Source organism: Chionomys nivalis, chromosome 2 (assembly GCF_950005125.1).
Source record: "Chionomys nivalis chromosome 2, mChiNiv1.1, whole genome shotgun sequence".
NCBI lineage: Eukaryota > Metazoa > Chordata > Mammalia > Rodentia > Cricetidae > Chionomys > Chionomys nivalis.
In genome coordinates this window covers 61,840,234-61,867,797 of record NC_080087.1, presented here as the reverse complement: position 1 = coordinate 61,867,797, position 27,564 = coordinate 61,840,234, and the positions used below count along the sequence as shown (strand labels likewise).

General features: G+C 35.3%; 1 protein-coding gene across 1 annotated transcript; it reads left to right on the top strand.

The window, feature by feature from the left end:
- Window positions 1-24,535: 24,535 nt before the first annotated feature.
- Window positions 24,536-25,420, top strand: LOC130869950 (60S ribosomal protein L7-like). The gene has a single exon (XM_057762481.1). The coding sequence runs from the start codon at window positions 24,541-24,543 to the stop codon at window positions 25,354-25,356; it is 816 nt and encodes a 271-aa protein (XP_057618464.1). The 5' UTR covers window positions 24,536-24,540; the 3' UTR covers window positions 25,357-25,420.
- The last annotated feature ends 2,144 nt before the right edge of the window (window positions 25,421-27,564 follow it).

The window sequence follows — 27,564 nt, the reverse complement described above, 5'->3', positions numbered from 1 at the left end:
ATCAAATTGGCCTACATGCAAATCTACAAGGCACTTTTCTTCATTAATTCCTGATGTGGAAGGTCCCATCCCACTGTGGTGTGTGACACCCATGCAAGTGTTTCTGGATTGTATAACAAGCAAACTAAGCCAGCCCCGAGGAACCAGTCAGAAAGCAGCATTCCTCTGTGGTCTCTGTGTCATCTTCCGTCTCTAGGATCCTTCTCCATGCTCCTGGCCTGATTTCAGATGATGATGACATGTAAAATACAGTATGAAATATACCTGTTTTTCTGAAGTTGCTTTTGGTCATGTGTTTATCACAGTACAAATGGCAAACTAAAACAGCATATACTGTAAACACTCTCATATTGAAACTCCACCTGGTAATCCATTAATACACATGACGTTTTATGTAACTATTGATAATAAATTTTAGTAAAAAAGCAAAAAATGAAAATTTAAAAATTTAGGAAAAAGACTGAAAATATATTAGTCAATGGTCCTAAACATACAAAACCAAACAAATCATATCTATCTAACTATACCAGGGTTGAAATTCTTCGAGGCTCAGTCTGAGAGATTTTTAATATGTGCAATCTTATGTTCTATTTTTTTTTTTTTGGTTTTTCGAGACAGGGTTAAATATTTTTAAGAGAACAAAATGAAATCGTAAAGAGCCAACACAATGAAATGAATTCAAAGAAAATATGTCAGATGCTTGTGATACTGTAGTTGCTATTATAAACTAATTGCTGTTACCGACAAGACAACAAAAAGTGGAATAACTATTACAAACTTGTTCTCTATCAAAATTGCTGTATTTAGTGCCCTTTAAATGGAAAGTGACACAGGTAACCCAAGCAGATAGTACAGTGGCTGCATTATCAGCGTGCTGACATGGCCTCTTTTTCCTGTGCTCCTTGATTTAATGTCATCAGACACAAGGTGATTTAGAACCTCACCAGTGATAATAGAGAGGCTGAGAGCAGATGTGTAGGTATTTTTAACGCCTTCTCCTCCCCTAAGGTTTGTTCTTGGGTTAAGGCAAAGCTGCAGAGACAAAGTTGTAGAGAGAATGCTGCAGAAAGTAATGAAAATGAATATCGGGAGTAGATGATGTTGACAAGGAAAAATCTGTAACTCTTTCAAGGGACTTGTTGCCCAGTGAGGAGCCACTGTTTTGTAACCCTTTCCTCTGTCAAACTTTTAGTCCTGTGCAGGCTGCCTCGCCCTCTGCCAGTCCATGTGGCTTCCCATTGTGAGATTAAGCGGGCCTTGTTTGTGTGGTGCCCTCCATGCTTCTGGTTCTTTCTGCCTCCTCCTTCACAGGACCCTGTGTTCTGATGGGAGAGGTTTGGTGAATACATCCTGTTGAGGACTGAGTGTTCCAAGGTCTCTCACTCTCTGCATATTATCGGACTGTGAGTCTCTGTATTTGTTCCTATCTGCTATAGGAGAAAGCTTCTCTCATGATGGCTGCAAGGCACTGGTCTATGAATATACCAGAATGTCTTTTCAAGTCATTTTATTGATAGTTTCTTTTTTCAGAAGAGTAGTATTTGTTTTTAGCCTGGAACCCTGGGCTCTCCACTCTCCAAGAAATGTCAGGTATGAGTTTCATCTCATGTAGTAGGCATTAAGTAAAATCAAATATGGTTTTTCTCAAACAATATTATGCCACAATTGTCATAGCATATCTTGGACAGAATTGTAAATAAAAGGGTTTCAAACTAGATTGGTGTTTGCATTTCTCTTTTAGTTGTGTGCAGAGCATCTTCCTGTATCTGTACCAAAGACACTAGAACATAGTGAAGAAGGTTCTATGCAGGCATCAGTTCATCCTCTCCATTTTCAGTGACTTGTGTAAGTGCTGTCTTCAGCATTGGACCTTATTCTTAGTTTGTGGAAAGCAGCCTGTATTCTTGGAAAAATCCTGGGTTGTATGGGGATTCCTGTGGGAGCCCTTGAGCCAACAACTCAATTAGATATAATCCAATCCAGGTACTGGAAGCTTTGTTTGGTGAAAAGAGAAAGTCATTTGGTACTCTATCTCCCTCACTATTTGGCAATTCATTTATATTCCCTTCATATATGTGTATGTTTTAAGAATCTTCTACTACAACAGGTCTCCATACTTTTCCCTAAATAGCCCTTAGCTTTAGCTGTCTCTTCCCATATCCCCTCTTTTGTCTGCCTCTCCCCTATACATCCTACTTGATCCTCTCATTCTAGCCCTATCAATAATTATGCGTTCCATTTCACTTTCCTAAAGATCTCCCCCCCCCCCCGTAATAGCTCCAAGTTTAGTGTTTATTTGATTCCTGAGTGCGCAAACGATTGGATCTCTCTTTCTTGTGCTTTATCTTGGTTACTTTTCTTTTGTTTAATTATTTTGTCCAGTTCCAGTGTATTTCTATTCTTGCTTTTGTTTTATTTTATTATGTTTTATTAATACCCTTATTATACATAAGAAGTCTATATGTTTTCTTGTAGTAGGAGCTGCTGGCTGTGTTCCTGCCCCCCCAGCTCCTGGTCGCCTGGCTAGCTTATGCCCCAAAATAACAACCCACAAACTATTCTTTTAAACACTGCTTGGCCCATTATATCTAGCCTCTTCTCAGCTAACTCTCACACCTGGACTAGCCCATTTCTAATAATGTGTGTAGCACCCCAAGGTGCGCTTACCGTGAAGATTCTAGCCTTCGTCCATCCTGGGTCGGAGCTTCATCGCATCTGCCCCAGAGAGGAGAGCTATCGAGTCTGAGCTCACTTCCTCTTCTTCTCAGCATTCTGTTCTGTTTACTCCACTCACCTATGTTCTAACCTATGAGGGCCAAGCAGTTTCTTTATTTTTTAACCAATGACCTTCCTCCATCATTTTCTAATGAGAAACAAAAAGGAGTGGATCTGAATGGAATGGGTTGTGAGAAGGAACTAGGAGGATTAGATGGAGGAAAAGCCAGAGTCAAGATACATAATATGATTTTTTAAAAAGCTATTTTCAATTAAAATGAAATAAATGACATCTTCTTATATGCCATGTTAGTAAAAGAGTGGTGATCAAGAAAACAAATGAATAGTCAACTCATATTTCAGTTTTTCATAAGATCTTTAAAACAATGATATACAGGAAAAAAAGGGAAATTTACTACCTCCATCCTTTACAAAATAACAAGTCCAAACTCCTTTAAACTACTAGAATAAAACCCACTCAAATCAGGTGTTTTCTCATAAGTCAATATTTCCAGTTTTCATCTGTAGAGTATGAACAACATGTTTCAGAATTACTATAATCAGTTCTTAGAGCTTTATCTAAAATCTTACATGAGCCTAAGGTGACACAGACATTATGTGTTTCTATTTGTGCTTACAATAACATGCACCGCCTCACATCTTAAGCAAAGTCTTCATTTAAATCAGTGCAAACTCCCAGTGTCATCAAACATGGACATGCTCATACATAAATAAGCATACATATGTGACACATAGCTTTTAAACAAATTAGTTGCTCCTAAGATTTAAAAAAAAATGCAGTTTAGCTTCCATGTTACTTTTTATGGATTTCTTTCCCACTCACTTGCTTACATCTACACTAGAGCCCATCAGTGTATTCTGCTTGACTCGCATACCAGAAAGCACCCCAACTTGAAACAATACGACCTTTTATTCTGATGTCTCTGAGCTGCCAAGCCAGGCATAGCTTCAGCAGGACTGGAACCAGTCTTACACACAGCGTGAGGGACATAAAAAGCACTGCTGTTTTTTTGTGCCGGGGTCTCAACTTGCCCTTGTACTCTTAACCTGCTGTCATAAGGACTTGAAATCACTGCAAGTGCCCATTCTGATTCCTCTTGGCAAGTTGTTTTAAAAACTCTTATTGTTTACCAGCAATGAGACCAGTTAAATTGTCACAGAGAGATATAGACTTCTTCCTTCAAGTGGAATTATTTAATCTCCATTTAATGCCAACATCCTAAACTACCCATTCTCCAAGTAGGAAAATTATATTAAATTGATAAATTTAAAACAAATCAATTATATAAAATTGATTGTTCATTGAGCATCTTAAACTTTATTCTTTTCAAATAATCATTTTCATTCATTATTCTTCCACTACTCCATATTCTGACACTTGAATCTTTTACTATATTTCTCTTCTCAGATGATTCCAAGTCATCAAAGTCTGAATTATCTTTTGTATTAGATTTCAGTCTTATAAAATCAATTTAGTTTTATTCTTTAGTTTCAAAAACTCTAAGTTCTCAGTTATTATATCTTTACAGTTTTTTCTATCAATTATTTGCAAATAATGACTTCTATTTCAATCAGCTACTACGTATGATTCACTTTTTAATGCAGTTATCTACACAGATTTATTAAACTTCCATTTGGGACTATTGTCTTATTCTTGGATGATCTTTATATTCTCTGATATTTCCTAAATCATATGTTTAATTTTAATACATTACTGTATCAAAGATTCACAAGCATGGCTACTTATTAGACTCTGCTGTGGTATAACTAAGTGACTAATGATTTCAAGTCAAATAGTCATGGGTATAGGTGCATCTGAGTAATTATTTGACACCTTTTCTCACCAACGTGATTCTAATGTACAATGAAGGAGAAAAAACATTGTGATGGTCCTGACAAAACAGACATGTTGAGTATAGATAAGTGAAACTGGGTATTGTAAATGGACTTTGGTAAATCCAGTAAACAATGAAGCAGTTATGGAAATTTTGGGAATGATAACAACAGGAGCCATGTCTTCTTTAACTTAGCATTGAAGATGATTATGTCTGATGGATTGTGGAATATGTATATTTGGAAACCGTGAAAGTGGAAAATAGATGAAGGAAAATCAAAGAAGTCTGTCTGCCTGTCTTCTTGCCCTACCCACACTATTCTTAATGAAACTCAAACCAAGTGGTCAATGAATTTAAAAAACTTTGTAAAAATTTATTTCTAATCCCACTATTTCAAGATAAATATAAAGTTTCAACTATGTATATGAATATGAATCTAGTATATTAACATAATAATCTAGAGATATTCACAAATATGACAGAAACATTAACTATTTGACATAATATGATACACAAAGCACTCGAATAGATAAATCAGACAATTCTCACCCTTACTAGAATGAAAAGGTATGTATGCTTGAAAATTTAAGAATATGCTAGTAAAATCATATTCTCAACTCCTCTGTTGAAGTGAGTAGAGGCCTGGAACACATTCTGAGAATGTGATCTCAATAAACAGCAAACATTTAGGGCAAGATTTCCTATAAAATGGATAGCTAATGGACGGAGGACTAATGATCAGTGAAATCATGAAATCAGCTGTCAGAAACAAAATAGAAGACTACATAATGCAAACTCTTCCATAATGTAATTCAAGATCAAAGAGTTTAATTCTAATGATGGCTCAAGCCAATGAACTAAACTATTATGAAGATCTCTTACATGCAAAACAAATTTGGTTTTTAAAAATCTAACTTTGGTATTTATTGTGTGAACTAATGTAAATAATATAAGTAAAGCAAATAGTAACTTTTGCATCCTAAAAGATCTAACTGGAGGCAAAGAAGCACTATTGTCCTTTAAGAACCTACAAGAGATACTGTAAGTTACTGCTCCACATCTCAGTGACAGAATGAAAAGCCACCGCTGCAAGTCACATAGAGCTTAAATTTATAGTCAGAACTTAAAATTTATATGTCCAAGAATAACAGATAGCTTTATGGAATGGATGCCCAGGATAGAAGCTGCCCAATAGAACTGCAGTTGCTACATTATTCTGATACCCATACACATGTCTGGCTGGGTATGTGAGCCACATAGGTAAGAATAAAAACTGACAGAACACAGAACAGAAAACTGCTCTCAGAGCTTTTGCTGTGAGGACTATGGCTGCTTTATTAGAAGGAAAAGTATAATCTGCAAATCTGCATTGCAGTCTTGGATTGGAAGTCACCAGCAATGATTCTGTCTCATACCATTCTTTAATATATAGTTTTATGAGATATTGTTATTTTCATTGATTGATATACAGAAACTAAACATATCTTTAGCTTCATTTACTTATTAAGACTAGAAGTAGGAAAATAAACAACAATTCAAATACATCTTAATTATTCCTGTTTCTTCCAATTTAAGAGGTAAAATACAACCATGATATATTGTGAGAAGGACACAGTAAGAAAATTTGTCTTCAAACAATTGGGTGAGCCATAGGAAAACAACCTGTCTGTTACTGTTGTTCCTACCCAATTGTTGAGGTCATTGATATGGACTTGTTTCTAGATTTGGGAGAAAGAAAATAAACAATGAAAACTGTCAATGTTAACTATTGAAACCATGTTAACTATTGAAAAGATTCCCAGGCTATGAAAATCAGCATTCTGTATCTAACAAAGAACAAAGTCCTTAAACACACAGATCAGAAATAAAATGGATATTAATAGCCAAAACCAACACTTATCAATGACCACAAAAGTATTAATGATATAAACCACTAGAGATATTATCTGTTCCCATTTAAGTGAAATCAATGAAGCATATGGATCAAATATTTTTGCCATGCCTTTCACAGAGAAGTAGAAACAATAGTGGAATATCAGCTAGAGATATGTGACTGAGAAAAATCTTTCTGTGTCTTCCCACAGTAAGTGCACTATATTAGTGGGTTATGTTCTGAGAAAATAACTTTCTAGTTGCTACCACTGCTTCCATGTATGTATAAAAATCTTTATGACTAAATCAATCTGAGAGCATGGTTCTCATTTTCCACAGGCTCTTCATTGTCAGTGTAGATATTTGAAGAATCATCTGGACTTCAAATAACCATAGAAGCCAGACATTTCATTCTATTGATTAATCCTTATAGGAATATCCTATCATGCACCAGATACTAATGTAAAATTTTGAGACTTTAGTAAGCTATGTGATATTGAAGATAAGTTCCAGAGTCTTTATTTATTAGGATAATATTTGTTACTATGTTTACCATTTCCCTATGTAGCTGGTACTTCATCATAAATCCTATGTTAAAATAATAAATCAGTACTGAACTGTACTTAAGCCTATAATTTTTTTTTATTTTGTGAAGCGCTCCAGAGGATCATAAATATTCTGATTTTCCTGCTTGGAACATATTATCCCTTCACATATCTAATTCTTAATAATTTTTTAAATCTTAGTTTAAATATCAGTTCCTCATGATATTCATCACTGTGAATATCACTTCTCATTAGTTATTAAAGGATCCTGTTATAGAGTTTCATAATGTCCTGCCTGCTCCTCTATACCATTAATCAGAGTAGAATCGTGGCTGTATCTTGTTCAAGCACCCAGTGTTTCCTTTCACTTCTCTCCACTGCTGTCCATTTAATCAAGAACTGTATCTCACCTGTCCATTGTTCTTTCCCTACAGACATTACATGACAAGTGATGTCACCACAGATTCAGACATATTCATTGTAATATTGGATAACTTGTAATATTTCAATGCCCCATATAGGTCACGAAAAATTTAAAGTGGAAGAGAACTGAAAAACGCCTTCTTTTGAGGAGATAAGAAAGGAGAGATGTGGATCAGTGAGCTAAAGACTTGGGCATCTTGTCTGAAATGAGAAGGAAGGGGAGCACTGAAGAGCATAGAGTCTGCCAGGGTTAAGTAAAATTTGTATAAAATTTTTATAAAAAAATGTACACAATAGGTTCATAAAATTTTTAATAAAACTTTATCATGTTTTCTGACTACTTATTAATGAGTATTGTATGTGAAATGCTGACCTTTATCCCTGAAAGTAATAATAGTGGAAGGTTTTGCGACAATGTTAAATAGTTCTCAGTCCCATCTTTCATATGCCTTTCTATTAATATTAAATTTTGTGATCTCTTACAAAAATGGCGTAATTAATCTTTACAACATCTCCTGCAGGAAGTTAGAAAGTTTCACTGTGATAAAAGAAATATGGAAATATATTGGTTAAATGAATATCACTGTACCAAAAGCTTAATATTACTGACAGTCTTTAAGATCATAAAACAATGGTGTTTGCTTCTCATAGTTCCTATTAAATATGTGAAGAATCCACATTTTTACTTTTGTACTTATATTATTATACTCTTTGTAATATTCTTAATATTATGAAATCTATATTAAATACACCTTTATTCATTAAAATCATAAATTGTACTTTATATCCTCATTACTGAATTTGTCATTTAAAGGTATTCAGTTTTATAGCTTATGTCATCATTAAATAAAATATAAATCATTTGAAAATATGTAAATTTAAGTTTAAATGCATTTTTAATTAGAATCCAAAAGTATTTGAATTTTATATAATACTAATATAAATGTTATAATATATAAAACACTAAACTTGAACTACCTAGTGAAAATTTAAAGAAAATCACCAACAATTTTCTTTATAATCCTTATATGGAGTATTATTCATCATTTTCTTTTGAAAAACATAAATATATGTACTAAATCTATTATTGTTTCTGACCTTTGTTAAATGTTTCAAAACTTTAATTTATTTCTTTAATTTAAGTTATTTGAACTTTGAACTATTAATGTTTATTCACAAACCCATTTGTTTATACAAATTGTTGATTCAAGATTAAAATGACAGGATAGAGACGTCAAAATTCCAAATAGCACCATTAGTCACCTTTCTTCAGATAATTGGAGCAAGAGCACTGTAAGTCAGCCATTTATGAATATGTAGAAAGAGAAATGGAATTATCATTTCTGATTTTGTCTCTGAGAATATTGTGTAGGCTTTTGCTAAACAACTTGATGGAATGTGACTATAAAATACCTGAAGTATTTCCCATGTTCCCAACCTTTTAAGAAAACAAATAAGTTTAAACTGACTGGCTGTACATGACCTCAAATGTCTGCATTGATTTCTAAGAGCACATCTCACCCAAAATAATACTTCTGGGTACATGGGACCTTTATATTTACAGAAATCATGTTAGTTTTCTCATATATGTACACACACACACACACAACTTCACATCTATTTTCTTCAATTTTAACTAATTAGGAGTAGTGTAAATGTCAAATGTGTGGCTTTATGCTCTCCATAATCTACATTTTGTTACTAACCCTTAGTGTGAAGCATTTTAGCTCTCAAAGTGAGAATCACATGTTGGTGAAGTCATGAATGAATGAGTGCTCTAATAAAAGGCATGCCAGAGCATCCTATTGACTGTTTTCTGTGATGTGAGGATGCAAAAGAAACAACATTTTGCTTTCCAAACAACAGCCACTAAACTCAACTGTGGCATCTTCACATGCAAGACTTTAAGCTCCAAAATTATTAGAAATCAATTCCTGTTATTTTTATGCCACATTGTGATACTTGTTAATATTTATTTACCATAATAGGTTCTCAATAATTATGTTTTCTAAAATATGACATTTTATACTTTCCAGAATACCTAGGTAATTACATATTTAAATTATCTGCTCAAATTATTTTGCCTCATCTAAATTTTAACCAAAATTTAATACATATTTTCCAGTTGTTCAATGACAATTTTGCCTCCTTTTGCAATATGCAACAGTTTTGGTTGATGAATATTTTAAGTACTTGTATGATCACCTGGCTTTATCTATGACTTTCATCATTATACCTCGAGAGTTTTTTCTATCATTATAAAAAAAGTATAAAAAATGGTGAAATTAAGTTTATGGTTGTAGCTAAGAAATATCATTAGGCATACCTATCTTAAACAAAAATATGTAGTCTGATATGATATGCTTACTCTTCCATCATGAAGTTAGTGCATCACTTCCTATTCAGTTTCTCATCTGACCTTCAGTTATTATTTCAGGTTAAGGCTCAACATATACCTTTGTATTTCCTTTAAACCATGCAAATTACCTACAATGTAGACTATTTCATCCTATAAAGAATTACTTTTATTTATATGTATTTGAGTGTGTTTGTGTTAGTAGGTGTACACATAGGTACAGGTGCTTGCAGAGCCTGGAAGCAAGAGTTGAATCCCCTGGAACTGGAGTTATAGGCAGTTGAGGTGTACAATGTGATTATTGACACCCAATCATGGGTCCTCTGGATGAAGACTACATACTCTTAAATGCTAACTCATCTCTCCAATCCTTTGCTCTTTCAAAATATTTTATTCAATAATGTAGCTAATAATGGTTCACAATATTTACTTTTAGAATTAAGGTCCAAATGAGGAGCAGAAGGAGGGAGAACATGAGCAAGGAAATCAGGACCACAAGGGGTGCACCCACCCACTGTGACAGTGGAACTGATCTATTGGGAGCTCTCCAAGGCCAGCTGGACTGGGACTGAATAAGCATGGGTTGAAACTGGACTCTCTGAACAAGGCGGACAATGAAGGCTGATGAGAAGCCAAGGACAATGGCACTAGGTTTCGATCCTAATACATGAACTGGCTTTGTGGGAGCGTAGCCTGTTTGGATGCTCACCTTCCTGGACCTAGATAGAAGTGGGAGGACCTTGGTCTTCATGTAGAGCAGGGAATTTGGACTGCTCTTCAGTATCGAGAGGGAGGGGGAGTGGACTAGGGGGAGGAGAAGTGGAGTGGGGATAGGGGGAGGGGAGCGGGGGGAGGGGGCAATATGTGGGAGGAGGGGGAGGGAAATGGGAAACGGGGAGCAGTTGGAAATTTTAAGTAAAAAAGAATAAAAAAAAATCAAAAAAAAAAAGAATTATTGAAAATAGCTTAGTTTACCAAGGGTGTTTAGCAAAAACTATGGCTTGTATAGTGGAACACTATGACATCATTCTTTCATGTGTTTCACAAGCCACACTGAAGTCATGTTTGTGTCTAGGTATTACAGAATATTCAGAAACATTATCAAGTTATTATTAAATCATGAGTAATTTTCTTCATTTTTACAACCTATTTACTCATGTGATAATTACCTTTAACTTTCTAAAATTTATTAAGTTATATAACAGTTTTACTTTGCTTTAAGAGGTTAAAATACTAAATATATACTTCAATATTTTAAACATTATCTGAATTCATTACATCTCTCTTAGTTACTAACTGAAACTTAATAAACAAAAATTTGTTCACTAATAAGACTTTTGCGTGAAAAGGAATATTTTAAGAAATTGGTTTATGTGCCCCAGAGTCTGACTTAAGCCTGGGAATCAGTATATACATACCCCAATAGTCAAAATGAGAGAAAGGGGAATACTTGGGTTTACATTATTCTTTCTCTGCTAAAAAGGTAGAGAAAAATATTAAAAGTCAGCACTTCGCAGACTTAGTCCAAGAATGCCACCAGGAAGGCTAAGGACCACCAATCGAGTACGTGTGTGTAGCAGACTTCACTCCTTATATTACCAGTAAATGTAGCACTCTGACTTTCCATCTTGCATGTTGTTGTCCTCAGAAACTGAGACCTCCAACCATGTGCATCATAGGCTGTACCACATGCATTGTTCTTGACTACTTACTGGGAAATTTCTAAGGAGACATGAGTTCCACCAGTTAATAAGAGTGAATTCCAGACGTCTGACAGAAACTTCCCCCTCAACAGGAGAGAAGTGGCAGTGTATGAGAGTGTATTTGCTTTGCATTGTTCTTTTCTTTTTCAGCTTAAACCTTAGACAAGTCAGAAAAGGTCATAATCTAAAAGAAAGGAAAAATTCATTATGTTAAAAATGCAACAGAAATTTACCACAGTCCTTTAACCCATTACAGGCTTTTAGAGAAAAGAACGAAGAAGCAGAAGAAAAAAGGGATGGGGCGTGTTACATATTTTCATTTAGATGAGTAACCTGGACTAGAAGATAATTCTTGGAATAAAAGGTATCTATAGGACTTTTGGTATTTCAACAATGAGAAGAGAAGCTCTGGTACCTGTTTAACATTTTATTCACTGGGAAGGAAAGAGTTAACAATGACATATGAAGTAAAAGTAAAAAGGAACAACACTGATTTTTGATTAACCCTATTGAATATAACTCCATCGTTTCCTCCCCATTTATTCTCCTTCCTTACCTGCTTAAAATGTAGCACTGGATAATTTAAGGTAGTGAATCATAAGCTTTGAGAAAGCATTTGCAAGAAATTTGTGTCCATGTTTGTTGATTATATCAAATTTTCTGGGACAGGAAGAATTATGAGGAAATCTTTAACCATCAAATCAAATTTAAGAACTTATCAGCAAGATAAAAAGTAAAATCAATGATCACCTACATCCTGTTAGCTATGTCATTGGTCGACATTAATCTTTTTCACAAATCAAAGAGCTGATCAAACATCCAACACAGCCCTCTGACTGAGGTCAGCCATCGTCATTCTTAGAGTAAAAGAGAGAGATGGCTTAGTGCTTCCAATTACAGTGCCAGTGTAAGTGTAAGGAGGGGAGACCCTGCGGAAACATGGGTGCCCCCATCTGACAAAGGACTCTGAACACTTATGACCTTTCATATCCTATAGGCAAAGATTTTCCCACTGATGATTGAATATGTTCTACAGTGTGTAACACACACACACACACGCACTCACACACTCACATATACTCATGCCCATGCTCATACACAGAAAAAGAGACACAATCATTTAAACTGAACTGAAAAATGCAGTGATTATCTTGTGAAACTGGATTACAAGAACGACGAGTTATTCTCAGGTTTAGAAGAACATTAACTTGCAGGTAGCCACTCCTGAGTTCCCATCAACAACTGGCTTTCCCTAATACCCTGTCATTTCATTGTGTTTTATAAATGGTGGATGCTTCAGGATTTTATAAGGGGAAGATATTGGGCCTAAAGAAGGGAAAAAATTTAAAGTCAGGGATGTATCTGGTTTCTTACTCTTATTTTGTGCTTGTTCAATTTCAAGATGAAAGTCAAAAGATGAAAATTAAAATGTCAGATGACAAAACTGGGTAACACTTGAAACCAAGGGATGCTCATGTTAAGGTCTGAATACAACAAAGAGAAATCTTCATGTCCTTAGACCCGCATAGGAGGAAGAGTGCCAGGCCCCTTTACACAGGAATAAGAATCTGGGTAAAGAATGCAGAATGGACAGCAGACATGATTGATCACACTGGCAGTCAGGACAAATATTTCTGGTATAACAGATTTTTAGGGGGACATACACCCCCTGGATAGATGAATTTATTACCTAGCTTATCAATTTTAAAAGATATTAATCAAAGGAGATTGAAGCTGTTAGAAATGCTATATATAGTATCTCCTCAAAAATTACTTCTGTCTATGTAATCAATGAATCAGTGTGTTGTAGTCCGAGTAGAACAATTCTACCACTTTCTATGACTTTTAAATAGTTTTATATACAAGTTAATATCCATATTCACACCAACACAGTATTCCCTTTATATACAAGTTTTGTCCATATTAATGCCAATACAGTATTCCCTTTTATGAATATGACTCTACTTTTTTGTAATAAGAAAATATTTATTCTCAGCAAAAGTTTTTTTTTTCAAAGCAAAGATTTGAAGATAAATTGTGCATCACAAAATTAATTCATAAAAAAGTACAAATTGAGCTGGGTGGTGGTGGTGCATGCCTTTAATCCCAGCACTCAGGAGGCAGAGGCAGTCAGATCTCTGTGAGTTCAAGGCCAGCCTGGTCTACAAAAGCTAGTTCCAGGATAGGCTCCAAAGCTAGAGAGAAACCTGGTCTCAAAACAAACAAACAAACAAACAAACAAAAAAGCACAAATTGAAATAAATGAGTTTAAGCGTCTGGGTCAAGAGTTCTAATTAGAAGTGATATGAATATTTTTGCCACTAGTTTTGGTTTTTTTCCCAAATGATTCCCATTTTTCTTTCACTTCAGATAGACAACTTCTTTTCTAGAGGTTTCTCAGTTAGTTCCATCTTCCTATCTTCAGGTATAGTCTGTTTGCTTCCTTGGTAAAGTCAACTTTGTTTCACAAAGACATGCTTTAACAGAATCCGGTCCCGACCCTAAGCTTTACCTGCTTTGTGGCTATTCTCAGTGTGGGGACCAAAGACATTCAGGCTGGCTATTTGCTGATAAAGAGAGGATGTACCTCTCTTTATAAATACCGTGCAAGATACCCCTTTCTCATTTTTTCAGCTGTATGTGTGTGTGATTGTCTGTGTGTGTGCATGTGTTGTGTTGTTTATACATTGAAGTACAATATTTTCTAGGCCAATAAATCTAAAATCTTAACCTCAAAGATATGGACCTATGGAGAAATGCCCAACATTCTTGATTTCTAGAGAACAACTCCTAAAGATGAGAGTGTGCAGAGCTGAGCATCATCTTAGCTGGATACATACTTGTTATGATGAAGCCAGATGATGAATGCTAAGCTGAGAGGGTGCTTTCCAGGAACTGCTGTGACTCTCTTATAAGTTCTCAATCAATTAGGACAAGTGACTAATACCCTGAACTTGCTTTGGTTCTGATTTCCCCAATTCTGACCTGCTAGTATATCCTCGACTCCCTTCCAAGGTCAGAGATGTGTCTGTTTGCAATGTACCAGTAGCTGAAAGGAAGATTCTGGTGCTTAGACTATTTTTGGCAAGAAATTTAAGGGTTCTTTTTTGTGCCTTCTGAAATTTCACAGGCACACTACTGCATAATTATAAGCTCCCAATAAAGGATTAGTTAATTTTACCATCAAGCTGTGATTCAAAAGAAAATCCAACTTTGTAAAATCCTGGAAGGACTTGTAGCTGGCTATAGAGGAATATTGGTGCAGTTAAGGTGAATTCTAGGTCCATCCTCAGCAGTATAAGACTAGGCCTTACTTGAATAGTAATGGTTTTTACTTTTTCCAGAGTTACTACTCCCCAGAACAAGTTAACTTATTACATAACAAATTCAGATTTAGAAATAGATTATTAGGACATGCTACTAAATTGTTTTTCCATTTTATTGAAAATAGATATTTTTCTCACATAATATATCCTCATTTTGTTTCCCTCCCTTTCATTCTTCTATTTACCCCTCCCCTACAATTCCATCTCTTTCTGTCTTATTAGAAAACAATCAGGATTTTAAGGATTAATAATAGATTAAAATGCATATAATATAATTAGGTATAACAAAAACTAAGACAACACAGTAAGACAAAGGTAAATGAAGGAAAAGACCCCAACAGAAGACAGAAGAAACAGACACACTTTTCCCACACCCAGGATTCCCATAAAAACACTTAACTGAAGCCATAACATATACAATGACATTTAGGGGAAAAGAGAGTGAAGATAAAATATACAGGTGAATAAATTGAAGCAAAAATTAAAAGAAAAATACAAAGCAATAAGAGGAACATCCATGATACACTATTGTGAGGAAAGAACCCCCCAAAGATGCCTTTGAGTTTGTCTCCTGTTGGCCACCTGCTAACAGCATGTAGCCTACCTTAGAAGTAGTATGTTTCCCTAGTGAGAGTCCATTGTGGAGAGTTAAATTTTCATTTGCAAGTGGTTTTCAATTGGAGATTGCTTATGGGCTAGGGATGGGGCATGTGCCCTCTTCTCTCAGCTCTACAACCACATCTAGTGCAGACTTGTGCAGCCCTTGAGGACGATGTCTCAGTCTGAGTTCATATGCACTTCAATCTTGTTGATTTAGAGAACCTTGTTTTCTTGGTGTCCTCAACTCTAACTGGCTCTTACGTTCATTTTTTGTCTTTTCATTAACATATTACTATTTCAATTAAAATATGCTCAGTCCATAGAGCATAGGACTCTTTTTCTCTCTCTTTTTTTTTATTGGCTTTTACTAAACTTTACATTTTTCTCTGCTCCCCTCCCTGCCTCTCCCCTCTCCACTTCAACCTTCCCCCCAAGAACCCCATGCTTCCAATTTATGCAGGAGATTTTGTCTTTTTCTACTTCCAGTGTAGGTTAGACCTATGTAAGTCTCTTATGTTCTTTCTGCCTGCTCTTCTTCAGTATTCTCTAAGCCCTGAGGACAGGGATTGGATAAAGATGTCCTATTTTGAGTTGAGTGTTCAAAGGTCTCTCATACTCTGAGTAATATCTAAATTTGGTCTCTATATTTGTTTCCATTTGCTACAGAAGAAAGCTTCTCTGATGATGGTTGAACAAAGTCCTGATCTATGAGTATATCAGAATGTCATAAGGAGTAATTTTATTCCCATGACTTAACGTTTTTGTTTTTCTAGAGCAGTAATATTTGATATTATTCTAAGTCTCTGGGATATTTTGTCTCATTTTCTTGGGCATCCAAGCAGTGTCAGGCATGAGTTCCATCTCAAGGAGTGGCCTTAGGTCACTCAGATGTTATTTGGTTATTCTTACAGCTTTGTGCTACCATTGCACTAACATTACTTGCAGGCAGGACATCATTGTAGATCAAGTTTTCTGGCTGGGTTGATGTTCACATTTCTTTTTTGTAGTCTGCAGAGTACCTTCCTATACTAAAGACACTAAAAAGTAGGAGTGGAGGCTCTATGTAGGAACCAGCACAACCTCTGTATTTTCAGTGGTTGTGTAGGTGTTCCTTTGAGCAACGGGTTGTTACAGAACTTGGCAACTTTAGTTACATGTTTCTGACTTTAGAATCGAGAAAACAAGAAAAAAACTGTGGAATATCTGCCCCTGGCTAAGTTAAGCCACTAAGTCTAGGCATGTAACAGAGTTGTCTCTGCATAGAGGCTCAGAGATTCTATTGAGTGAAGCTGTGAAGGCAAAACATGAATTGTGTTGGAGAACTGAAGATGCCAGAGTTGTCAGATACCATGAAGAAGAGCTGCTAACAGGGTGTAGAACCAGCCAAGGACTGTATTATATTTCAGCAAATCTGAAAGGGATTGCAGACATAAAAGTGCCCTGACATCAATCAGACATAGAGAACCAGAATTGGGTTTTAGTTTTGCTTTTGTACAGTATTTCCTCCCTGTGCCCCCTTTCCTCCCTTTTAGAATGGTAATGTATATTTGGTCCCATGTGTGTTGGAAGTATGTGACGTTCTGCTTTTTTATTTTTGTTTTACTGGGTATTTCAGTTAAGAGATTGCCATGAGTATCCAAAGAGACTTTGGTCTTTTAAACAGTATTGATACTGTTATATACTATAGAGACTTTTGAAGGTAGATTGATTACATTTTGAAGTATGATATGGTTACAAGCCTTTGTAGTTCAGGAAATTGGATATGTATATTTGAATAGGAATGGCTCTAATACACTTATATATTTCAATTCTTGGTCATTAGGGATGACTCTCTTTGTAAAAGATTAAGAGTTGTGGCCTTGGTAGAGTAGATACGGCCTTGTGGGAGAAAGTGTGTCACTTCGGGTGGACTTGGGATTTCAAAACGTCAAGCCAGGACCAGTGTCACTCTCTCTTCCTGCAGCCTGTGAATCTAGATGTAGAACTCTCAACTTCTTCAGTTCCGTGTCTGCCTGCTTGCCTCTATACTTTCTACCATGATGACAATGGACTACACTTCTGAAACTGTCAGAAAGCTCCTAACAAATGTTTTACTTTATATGAATCGTCATGGTAATAGTCTCTCTTCACAGCAATAGAACACTGAAAGAGTGATACAATAATTTGAATTTTCTCTTTTAGGAATTCTGTTTAGATCTGTGTCCCATTTTAATTGGTTTGTTTTATTTCTTCATACCTAGTTTATTGAGTTCTTTGTTTTGCATATACATCCAAAATATTTATTGATAAAAATATTTCATGTAAATATTTTCCCACTTTCTACTCTGCTGTTTTGTCTGAATGACAGTGTCCTTTTCATGAGTACCTGTTTCCTAATAATTTTTTTTTTATTTATTTTAGGACCTGCGCTGTGTTCTGTTTAAGAATTCTTTACTTGGGCAGCAGAGGAGAGGGTGCCTGAACTGGCCTTATTCTATAGCCACACTGATGAATATCTTGCATATCACCATAGAACCTTAATCTGGCAATAAATGAAGATATAGACAGAGACCCACATTGGAGCACTGGAGGGAGAACATGAGCAAGGAAGTCAGGACCGCGATGGGTGCATCCACCCACTGAGACAGCGGGACTGATCTAATGGGAGATCACCAAGGCCAGTTGGACTGGAACTGATGAAGCATGTGATCAAACCGGACTCCCTGAATGTAGCTGACGGTGGAGGCTGACGGAGAAGCCAAGGACAGTGGCACTGGGTTTTGATTCTACTGCATGGACGGGCTTTGTGGGAGCCTAGTCTGTTTGGATGCTCACCTTCCTGGACCTGTGGGAAACAGGGAGGACCTTGGGTTTCCTATAGGGTAGGGAACCCTGACTGCTCCTTGGACTGGAGAGGGAGGGGGAGAGGGAGGGGGATTGGAGGAGGGGAAGGAAGTGGGAGGAGGGAAGGAGGTGGAAATTTGCAATAACAAATAAATAAACTAATAAAAAACAGAATTCTTTACCTGTGACAATGAGTTCAGGGACATTTCCTACTTTCTTTTCTATTAGGTTTAGTGTCAATAATTTAATGTTGAGCTATTTGATTCATTTAGAGTTCTGTGCAGTGTGACAAGTATGGATCTGTTTGAATTCTTCTACAAATCTGTTTTGTGCCAATAGTAAATTGTTTTCACTATAGTCCTTTGGTATTAGAGATGATGATACTAAAACCAGTTATTTTACTACTTGGGTTGTTTTGGACACCATATTTTTGTTTCCGTAAGAACCTGAAATTTGTCTTTTCAAAATGTTTGAATCATTGTGTTGGAATTTTGATAGTGAATGCAATTAATATGCAAATTGTTTTTGGTATAATGGCTATTTTTGCAGTATTAATCCTATTAACCCATGAACATGAGGGAGCTTTCTGTCTTCTGATAAATTCTTTAACTTCTTTTTTCCAATGTCTTAAAGTTTTTATAATGTAAGTCTTTTATTATCTTGGGTTGCATTACTGTAAGGTATTTTATATTATTTTAGGCTTCTGTGAAAGGTGTTAGTTCTCTGATTTCTTTCTCAGTCCAATTGTCATTTGTATATAGGAAAAATACTGAAATATTGAGTTAATAATGTATTCAGCTAATTTTCTGAAAATGTTTGTCAGCCATAGTTGTTTTTCAGTAGAATTTTTAGGGTTGCATATATATATATATAATCATATTGCTAGAAAATAAAGATAGTTTGACTTCTTCCTGTTCAATTTGTATCCCTTTGATCTCCTTCATGGTCTTATTGTTCTAGTTAAGTCATCAATTACTATATTAAAATTGTATGTAGAAACTGGGCAACTATGTTTTGTTACTGATTTTCGAGAAATTGCCTGGAGTTTTCCTCCATTTAAGTTTATGTTGCCAACAGGCTGGATGTAAAGTATCATTATTATGTATAGGTATGTCTCTTGTACCCTAATCTCTCCAGGACATTTATCATGAAGGTGTGTTGGATTTTATTAAATGCCTTTTCTGTATATAATATTGTGATCATATTGTTTTTGTGTTATAGTTTGTTTATATAATGGATTACATAAATTGATTTATGTGTGTTGAACCACCAATGCATCTCCATTTGATCATGATTTTTTTAATGTGTTCTTGGATTCTATTTGCATGTTTTTCTTGAGAATTTTTGTACCTATGGACAGAAGAGAAATTGCTCTGCAATTCTCTTTCTTTGCTGTGACTTTATGAGGTTTGGGTAAGAGAGTAACTGTAGCCTTGTTAAAAAAAAATAGGCAATGCTATTTTTCTCTTTTTATTTTGTGGAATAATTTGAAGAATATTGACATTAAATTTTCTTCAAAAGTCTGGTAGAATTGTGTGCTAAAACCATATGGACTTGTATTTATTTTCACTGAGAGATTTTAATGCCTTCTTCTACTAGGCTATAGAGGTGTGTTTAAGTGACTTATTTCATCTTGATTTTACTTTGGTAGGTGGCATATATTGAGAAAATTATCCATTTCTTTTAAATTTTTCAATTTGATGGAGGACAGGTTTTTAAAATATGTCCTTATGATTCTCAAAATTTTCTTGTTTGATGTTATGTCCCCCTTTAAATTTCTAATTTTGATATTATTTTCCTGCCTTTTGGTTAATTTGGTTAACTTTTCAATCTCTGGATTTTTCTCAAAGAATCTATTTTTACTTCATTGAATTTTTTGTGTTGTCCCTTTATTTTTTCAACCATGAGTTTGATTATTTCTTGCCATCTACTGCTTTTGTGTGTGGTTTCTTATTTTTATTATAGAGCTTTCAGGTGTCCTATTAAGTCACTATATGACTTCTCTCTAAAACTTTTTTATAGAGAGACTTTAAGCTATGAAGTTGTCTGTTATAATCACTGTCATTCATGAGTTTGGGTATGTAGTGTATTCATTTTAATTAAAAAGTTATAAGATGTTCGATGTCAGTTAGTTCTAACATTTCTTTGTTAAGTTTTTTTTTTTTTTTTTTTTTTCTGAATGACTTGTCTACTGACAAGCGTGAGGTATTGAGTCTCCCAGTATTAGCATGTGAGGGTCAATATGCATTTTAAGTTGTACTACTGTTTGTTATATGAACTTGGATACCCTTTTATTTGGTGCATAGTTGATAAGAACTACAAGGTTATCTTAGTGAATTTTTCCTTTGAAGAATATGTTGTAGTCTTCTTTATCTCTTCTGATCAGTTTTGTTTTAAAGCATATTGGTTAGACATTAAAATAGCTGATAACTGTGTGAGCATGTGTCTTCAGTCCATTTGTTTGGAACATCTTTTTTCCATCTTTTTGTTGTAAAATGATGTGTACTCTTCCCTTAATGTTAAAGTGTTTTCCTTGGATGCATCACAAGGAAAGATCTTGTTTTTGCCACCATTCTGTGAATCTGTGTTGTTTACTTGGGGAATTTAGACTATTGGTGTTGAGAGATAATAATGATCAGTGTGTTTTTGTGGTGTGTGTGTGTGTGTTTTCCCTCCTTTGATTAGATTCTATACAGTGCTTGTCATTATACATTTAGGATGACCATGATCAGATCTCATTATGTTTTTTTCTAGTCCTATATGACAAAGTCAATAAAAATAACAACTACATAAACAATTTGTTTCTGAAGTGTCATTGAAGAATTTTATTAAAGAATGCAGTGCTTTCAAACTTTCAGTAGTGAAGAGACCACTGAATTGGGAAAATTTGAAAAATAAAAGAAGCCAAATTTTTAACTGAAATTATTCTCAAATTTTATAAAATTTTGATATACTAATATATACTCACCTCATTGTAGATAGCTGTTTAAATTTCAGCACTGTTCCTTAATGACATCTAAATTAGCATACTATCAAAGCATGATGAAAATTAAACTTATGAAGACTTGTATTAGTCTGAGTTTTCTAGAGTAGCAGAATTTATAGAATGAATTTTTATATATGGGGTTTATTAAAACCACTTACACACTATGATCCAACTAAACCAACAAGACTGGGCTATGAACATAAAACCCACAAATCCAGAGATTGCTCAGCCCAGAAGGCTGAATGTCTTAATTTGTCTTCAGTAGATGCTGAGATTGAAGAACTGTGATCTAATTCCTGTGAAGGAATGGACTTGCTACAAAGTTAGAACAGGCAAGAAAAGAGAAACTATTTCCTTCTTCCATGTCTTTATATAGGCTTTCAGCAGAAGATGTGGTGCTGATTAAAAGTGTGTCTTCCTGCCTCGAAATTCAGATCAAAGATTTGTGTCTTCCTACCTTAAACATCAAGACTAGAAGTGGATTCATCCACTTTAAACCAAGCAAAAATAATCTCTCAAAGGTGTGTCCTCTATTTTTAGATTGTAGTTCGTTATGAATTATAGAAGTTGACAATTAAGAATAGCCATCACAAAACCCAAAACTTTCTACTAAGTATAAATATTAAGAAATTGTAATAAAATGTATTCACAGAAATTGAAATATAAAACTTAATCCATATGCAATAACATAATTAGTTTTATTAAACACTTTCTATTTATTTTCTTGGGTCTATTTGAGTACATCTTATATGGGAGAGGGAGACTATAGTTGGAATATTCATGTTCCCCTAAAACTAGATATTAAAATCCTTACATATAAGGTGATTGTAAGCAAGTGTGGCTTAGAAAGAGTGACAATAGGTCATGGAGGCAGAGTCTTACCACGAATCAGATGAGAATTATCATAAATGAGTCTGCAGAAAGATCCTACCTGATGGTACCATAGTATGTCAGATAAGGTTCTTACCAGGCATTGCATCTGTCTGTTCCTTGTCCTTGAACTTCACGGCCTCTGGAACAGTACAAAATTAATTTCAGATGGTTCAAAGCCACCTATTGTTTGAGTAGCAGGAAAAAAGTAAGGAAGATATTATTTTGTAGAGCTTGGCTCTTGGTATTGGGACCACAGTTTATCCCTAGTGCTTGAACCGGCTTTTTGGAGCCCATTCTCTTTGGAGGGATATCTTTCTTAGTATAGATATAGTTGTGAGGCCTTGCTCCTTCCTAGAACTGATGTGACAGACTATATTGAATTCCCATAGGAAGCCCTACCCTCTCTAATGAGTGGATTCAGGGAAGGTGATGGAGTGAGAACTGGGATTAGTATGTAAAATGAGAAAAGAATGTTTTAATAAATAAATAAAATAAATCCTAGATCAATTGCTAGCATTTCCATGAATCAACTTAATAGATGGACATCGTCTTCATCATATTTCTTTCTCTAATACAGAAGTGTTCCTTAGTGTTTTATGCCTTTCAATTTAGGTTATAATAGTTTTTGTGACTGGATATATTCCTCTCCTCAAAAGAAAAATGATCCTGCTCTGGAAAACATCACCTTTTCCAGGTATTTAATGATAGGCAGGCTGGCTGTTTATTTCATTTCTGTCATTATATTAAATAAGTAACATTTTTATTTGCCTTATTAAAATTTGTGTAATATAAAAATTTGGAATCTGAAAATCTTCATCTGTCTTCTTTAGTTATTTAGTTCTGTTTGGTGTATGCAATAGCATAAATAATAGAGGTCATGTGCTGGGAATTGTCATTCTTCTTCAAGTCAAGCAATGTGATCATCTGAATATAATTATGAGAAAAGGGAGGCATTATAGTTAAGTAAATCAAGTGGAAGTGATAGTCATGTTTTCAGAGAATGAGGTATTTCTTACATATCAAAGAATGGCACATACTTATGATAAAAGGAAAATATAAAAGGGCAATTAATTTCTAATTAAGAGATTATATTTCCAAAGATACCTTTTTTCAATATCAAAATTACATTGATACTTATTTTCAAAACCTGTTATGGCTTCAGAAAATAAATTTATAACTGAAGAAAACCCTTTACCATGTTTACTGTGACATTTTCTGATTTTAAAAAGATAAAATGATAAAATAAAAATTGATTATAAACCTTTGGCAAAGAAATTTCAACAAAATTTTGTTTAAAATTATTTATTAAATGTGGCCTATTTCATTTGTTGGATGTTTTAAATTTTCAACGTTGAGAAAACTTCAGCTGAGTAAAATTTTCTATGGATAAGTCTTTTCATTCAATATCATTATATACCTTTCCTCAACTCCTCCCAGATCCTTCTTACCTCTCAACCAACCCAAATCCACAAACTTTCTTTCTTCCTCTCATTAGAAAATAACTAAGAAACTAAACAAACAAACCAGAATTAAATAAAACACAGCAAACAAAAACTAAAGAACTAAAGCAAAAGCACATGATATGCATACACATACACACACACACACACACACCACAAATGCTATTTAAAAAAAAACCTGAAAACCATAATATATATGGAAAAGATTTCTAAGAAAAGAAATAAAACCCCAATAAAGCACTTTGGGACAAAGAACCTCTAAAATTCCCATTGAGTGTGTTTTGTGTGGCCATTTATTGTTGAGATGGAAGCTGTCCTTAAGAATATATTATAACTCTTTCTGTTTCCTGTGTAGCTATGAGTCATGTTCCCGAGGAATATCTGAAGCATGTAGTGGCTCCAAAACAATGTTTTCTAGCTCCATCCATTTGCCTGCAAAATTCAAGATGTCATTTTTTTTTTCTGCTGTGTAGTACTACATTGGTTGTGGGGTAAAGGGAACACTCCTGCATTGCTGGTGGGAATGTAAGCTGGTACAGCCCCTTTGGATGTCAGTGTGTCAATTTCTCCGAAAATTAGGAAACAACCTTCCTCAAGACCCAGTAATACCACTTTTGGGTATATATCCAAAGGATGCTCAATAGTGCCACAAGGACACATGCTCAACTATTTTCATAGCAGCATTATTTGTCATAGCCAGATCCTGAAAACAACCTAAATGCCCCTCAACCAAAGAATGGATAAGGAAAATGTGGTACATTTACACAATGGAGTATTTCCCTCCACTTTTGCATTTAATGTTATCATCCACTGCACAAAGCCATCAATACTATGTTTTCTATTTCTTCCTCCTCTAGATCCTCCAGAGATTCTTTTCTCCCTCTTAGTCCCTTACTCTATACCTAGCATCTGTGGTTGTAAATTATTTGCTAATAAAATACCCCTGAACGAAAGCATTAATAATCTGCAAAGCAGCTCTTCTTTTTTTTTCCGCCTGGAACCATGGAGGCTGTGCCAGAGAAGAAAAAGGTTCCTGCTGCACCGGGAACCCAGAAGAAAAAGAAGGTTCCTGCTGCTCCAGGAACCCTGAAGAAAAAGAAGGTTCCTGCTGTGCCAGAAACTCTGAAGAAAAAGCGAAGAAATTTCGCAGAGTTGAAGGTGAAGCGCCTTCGGAAGAAGATTGACCTGAAATCACTGCGAAGGGCCCAGAGGAAGCTCATCTATGAGAAGGCAAAGTACTATCACAAGGAGTACAGGCAGATGTACCGGACAGAGATTCGCATGGCCAGGATGGCAAGGAAAGCTGGGAACTTCTACGTGCCCGCAGAACCGAAGCTGGCGTTCGTCATCAGAATCCGAGGTATCAATGGTGTGAGCCCAAAGGTGCGCAAGGTGTTGCAGCTTCTTCGTCTGCGGCAGATCTTCAACGGCACCTTTGTTAAGCTCAACAAGGCTTCCATTAACATGCTGAGGATTGTGGAACCATACATTGCATGGGGGTACCCCAATCTGAAGTCAGTAAATGAGCTCATCTACAAACGCGGCTATGGCAAAATTCATAAGAAGAGAATTGCCTTGACAGATAATTCCTTGATTGCTCGGTCTCTTGGTAAATACGGCATCATCTGCATGGAGGATCTAATTCATGAGATCTATACAGTTGGAAAATGCTTCAAGGAAGCGAATAACTTCCTGTGGCCCTTCAAATTGTCTTCTCCACGAGGTGGAATGAAGAAAAAGACAACTCATTTTGTGGAAGGTGGAGATGCTGGCAACAGGGAAGACCAGATAAACAGGCTTATTAGACGGATGAACTAAGGTGTTGCCCATGGTATTTTTGTAATCTGGTCAGTTAATAAACAGTCACAGCTTGGCAAACAGAAAAAAAAAAATCTGCAAAGCAATCTAAATGCACTTCAATTCATCACATCATTTGGATTTCTAGAATTGAAAATATAACACATTTTTTCCTGCTTGGCGGGTATTTTGCTTGCTTGTTTATTTCAGACAGGATCTTATTTTGTAGACTTAGCTAGCCTGGAACTCACTATACAGACCAGGTTGGGGTCAAACGCATAGATATTCATATGACTCTGCCTACTGAGTGTTTGGAAAAAAGGCCAGGACTACCAAGTCTGGCAAAAGTATTTGGTTTTTTTTTTTTCAATAGCAACAAGTGTTCAACAGTAGAGATTGTCAAAAAGTCATTCAGAAATAAGTATAGAAATGATGATTCCAAAAGAATAATAAATTTGAAATCAAAAGGTGCTCTCTGCCACTTTAAGCTGAGATTGAATATACACTCTCAGAGGTGATCTCTGTTCCTAGAAAGCAAGGAGAGTCAAGGGCAAACACAAAGAACAGTATTTCCCTTAATATGAGAGAGCTTAATGCTGATCAGCAGCAGCAGCTGCCATCTCCATCAGGAAGGAGAGGATTGCATTTCACTAAGGAAAGCAAAGGGCACATAACAGTTATTAAGAGGTGGGAAAGGAGTCACAGATCAAATCACCCACCACAAATGTAATCTTGTCTGAGACCAAACACGACCCTTTAAATCGCCACCACTTTTATAAACTCTTACAGCTTTTTACACTTAGGTTATCATGATAATACACATACCAAAACCACATAATCAGGAAATACTAAAATTTTATTTGTAGTTTATAATATTTATATAAAATTAAATTGTGTAATAAGCAAACAATAAACCTGATATTAACATTAGGCAAGTATCGCTTTATTATCATTGAGGCAATGAGTTGCCTTTCGGTGTGGCCCTTCAAGGTCTCATTAGCATGAAAAGAAGTCTCTGCAGTCCCTGTGTGCTGATTGCTGCCCACTCTTCACAGAACTCTTGTAGTTCGTGGGAAATGCTAGACTTCTTTGTGAACTTTCAGTTTATTATGAGGATGAACTCAATCGAAAAGGTTTCCTTGGATTTCATTTATTCAGAAACAAATTACTAAGTAATTGATTGATCATAAACGATCAGTTCAGAGATCTCATAAGATGGTAGGAGCTTTATTTGTAGATTTTATCTGTACCCTGATACAAATACTACACATTAATGGAAGTGACTTCTTTGGTTAAAATGTAGAGAATTTTCTTTTTCTTTCTTACCTTCTCATCTTGTTTCTTTAGAGACAGAAATGTATTTGTGAAGAATTGAGTTTCCCAGCCTGTGTGAAGCAGTCATGCATTATTGGTGGTTATTAGCAAATGTAGTCTGAGCAGAAGGGGGAGGTTAAAATTCTTGGACAAAGAGCTCCAGTCCATGGAGCAAACAACAAAAATTAATTTTCTTACTGAATTTTCAACCAGGCATATTTTATTAGTAGTAAACCTAATTCTTGTGATAATTGAGTAAGCAAACAATTGTCACTTCAGATGTATTATATACAAGAGCATGATTTTATATTATTAACCAAATTCTTTAAATATAGATAAATAAAATGGTATTCATTGAGTATCATGAAAAATGAAGTTAGAAAAAGGGAGTTAATAAATAGGATTAAGTTGTGCAGTTGTGGCACATAGCACTAGGGGGACAGAGGCAGATAAATCTCTGATTTGAAGCCAGCCTGGTCTGTAGAACAAGTTCCAGGATAGCCAGGACTATACAGAGAAACCATGTGTCAAAAAAAAAAGAAGGAAAGAAAATGAAATAAACAAAAACAAAACACAACAAACAACAGTAGTGAAAGGATACAATTATTTAAAGAAAACACATTCACAGAAAAGAAGCTATCCATAAAGACGTCTAAATGAAAACAAAAACCTATGTGTGTGTATACAAATCTGAAATTACTAATAAAAAACTCAATGAGCAAGGAAATCAGGACCACGAGGCGTGCACCCACCCACAGTGACAGTGGAACTGATCTATTGGGAGCTCTCCAAGGCCAGCTGGACTGGGACTGAATAAGCATGGGTTGAAACTGGACTCTCTGAACAAGGCGGACAATGAAGGCTGATGAGAAGCCAAGGACAATGGCACTAGGTTTCGATCCTAATACATGAACT

Excerpts from the sequence above, each read along its gene's own strand:
- LOC130869950 (XM_057762481.1), top strand. The coding sequence starts at position 24,541 with ATGGAGGCTGTGCCAGAGAAGAAAAAGGTTCCTGCTGCACCGGGAACC.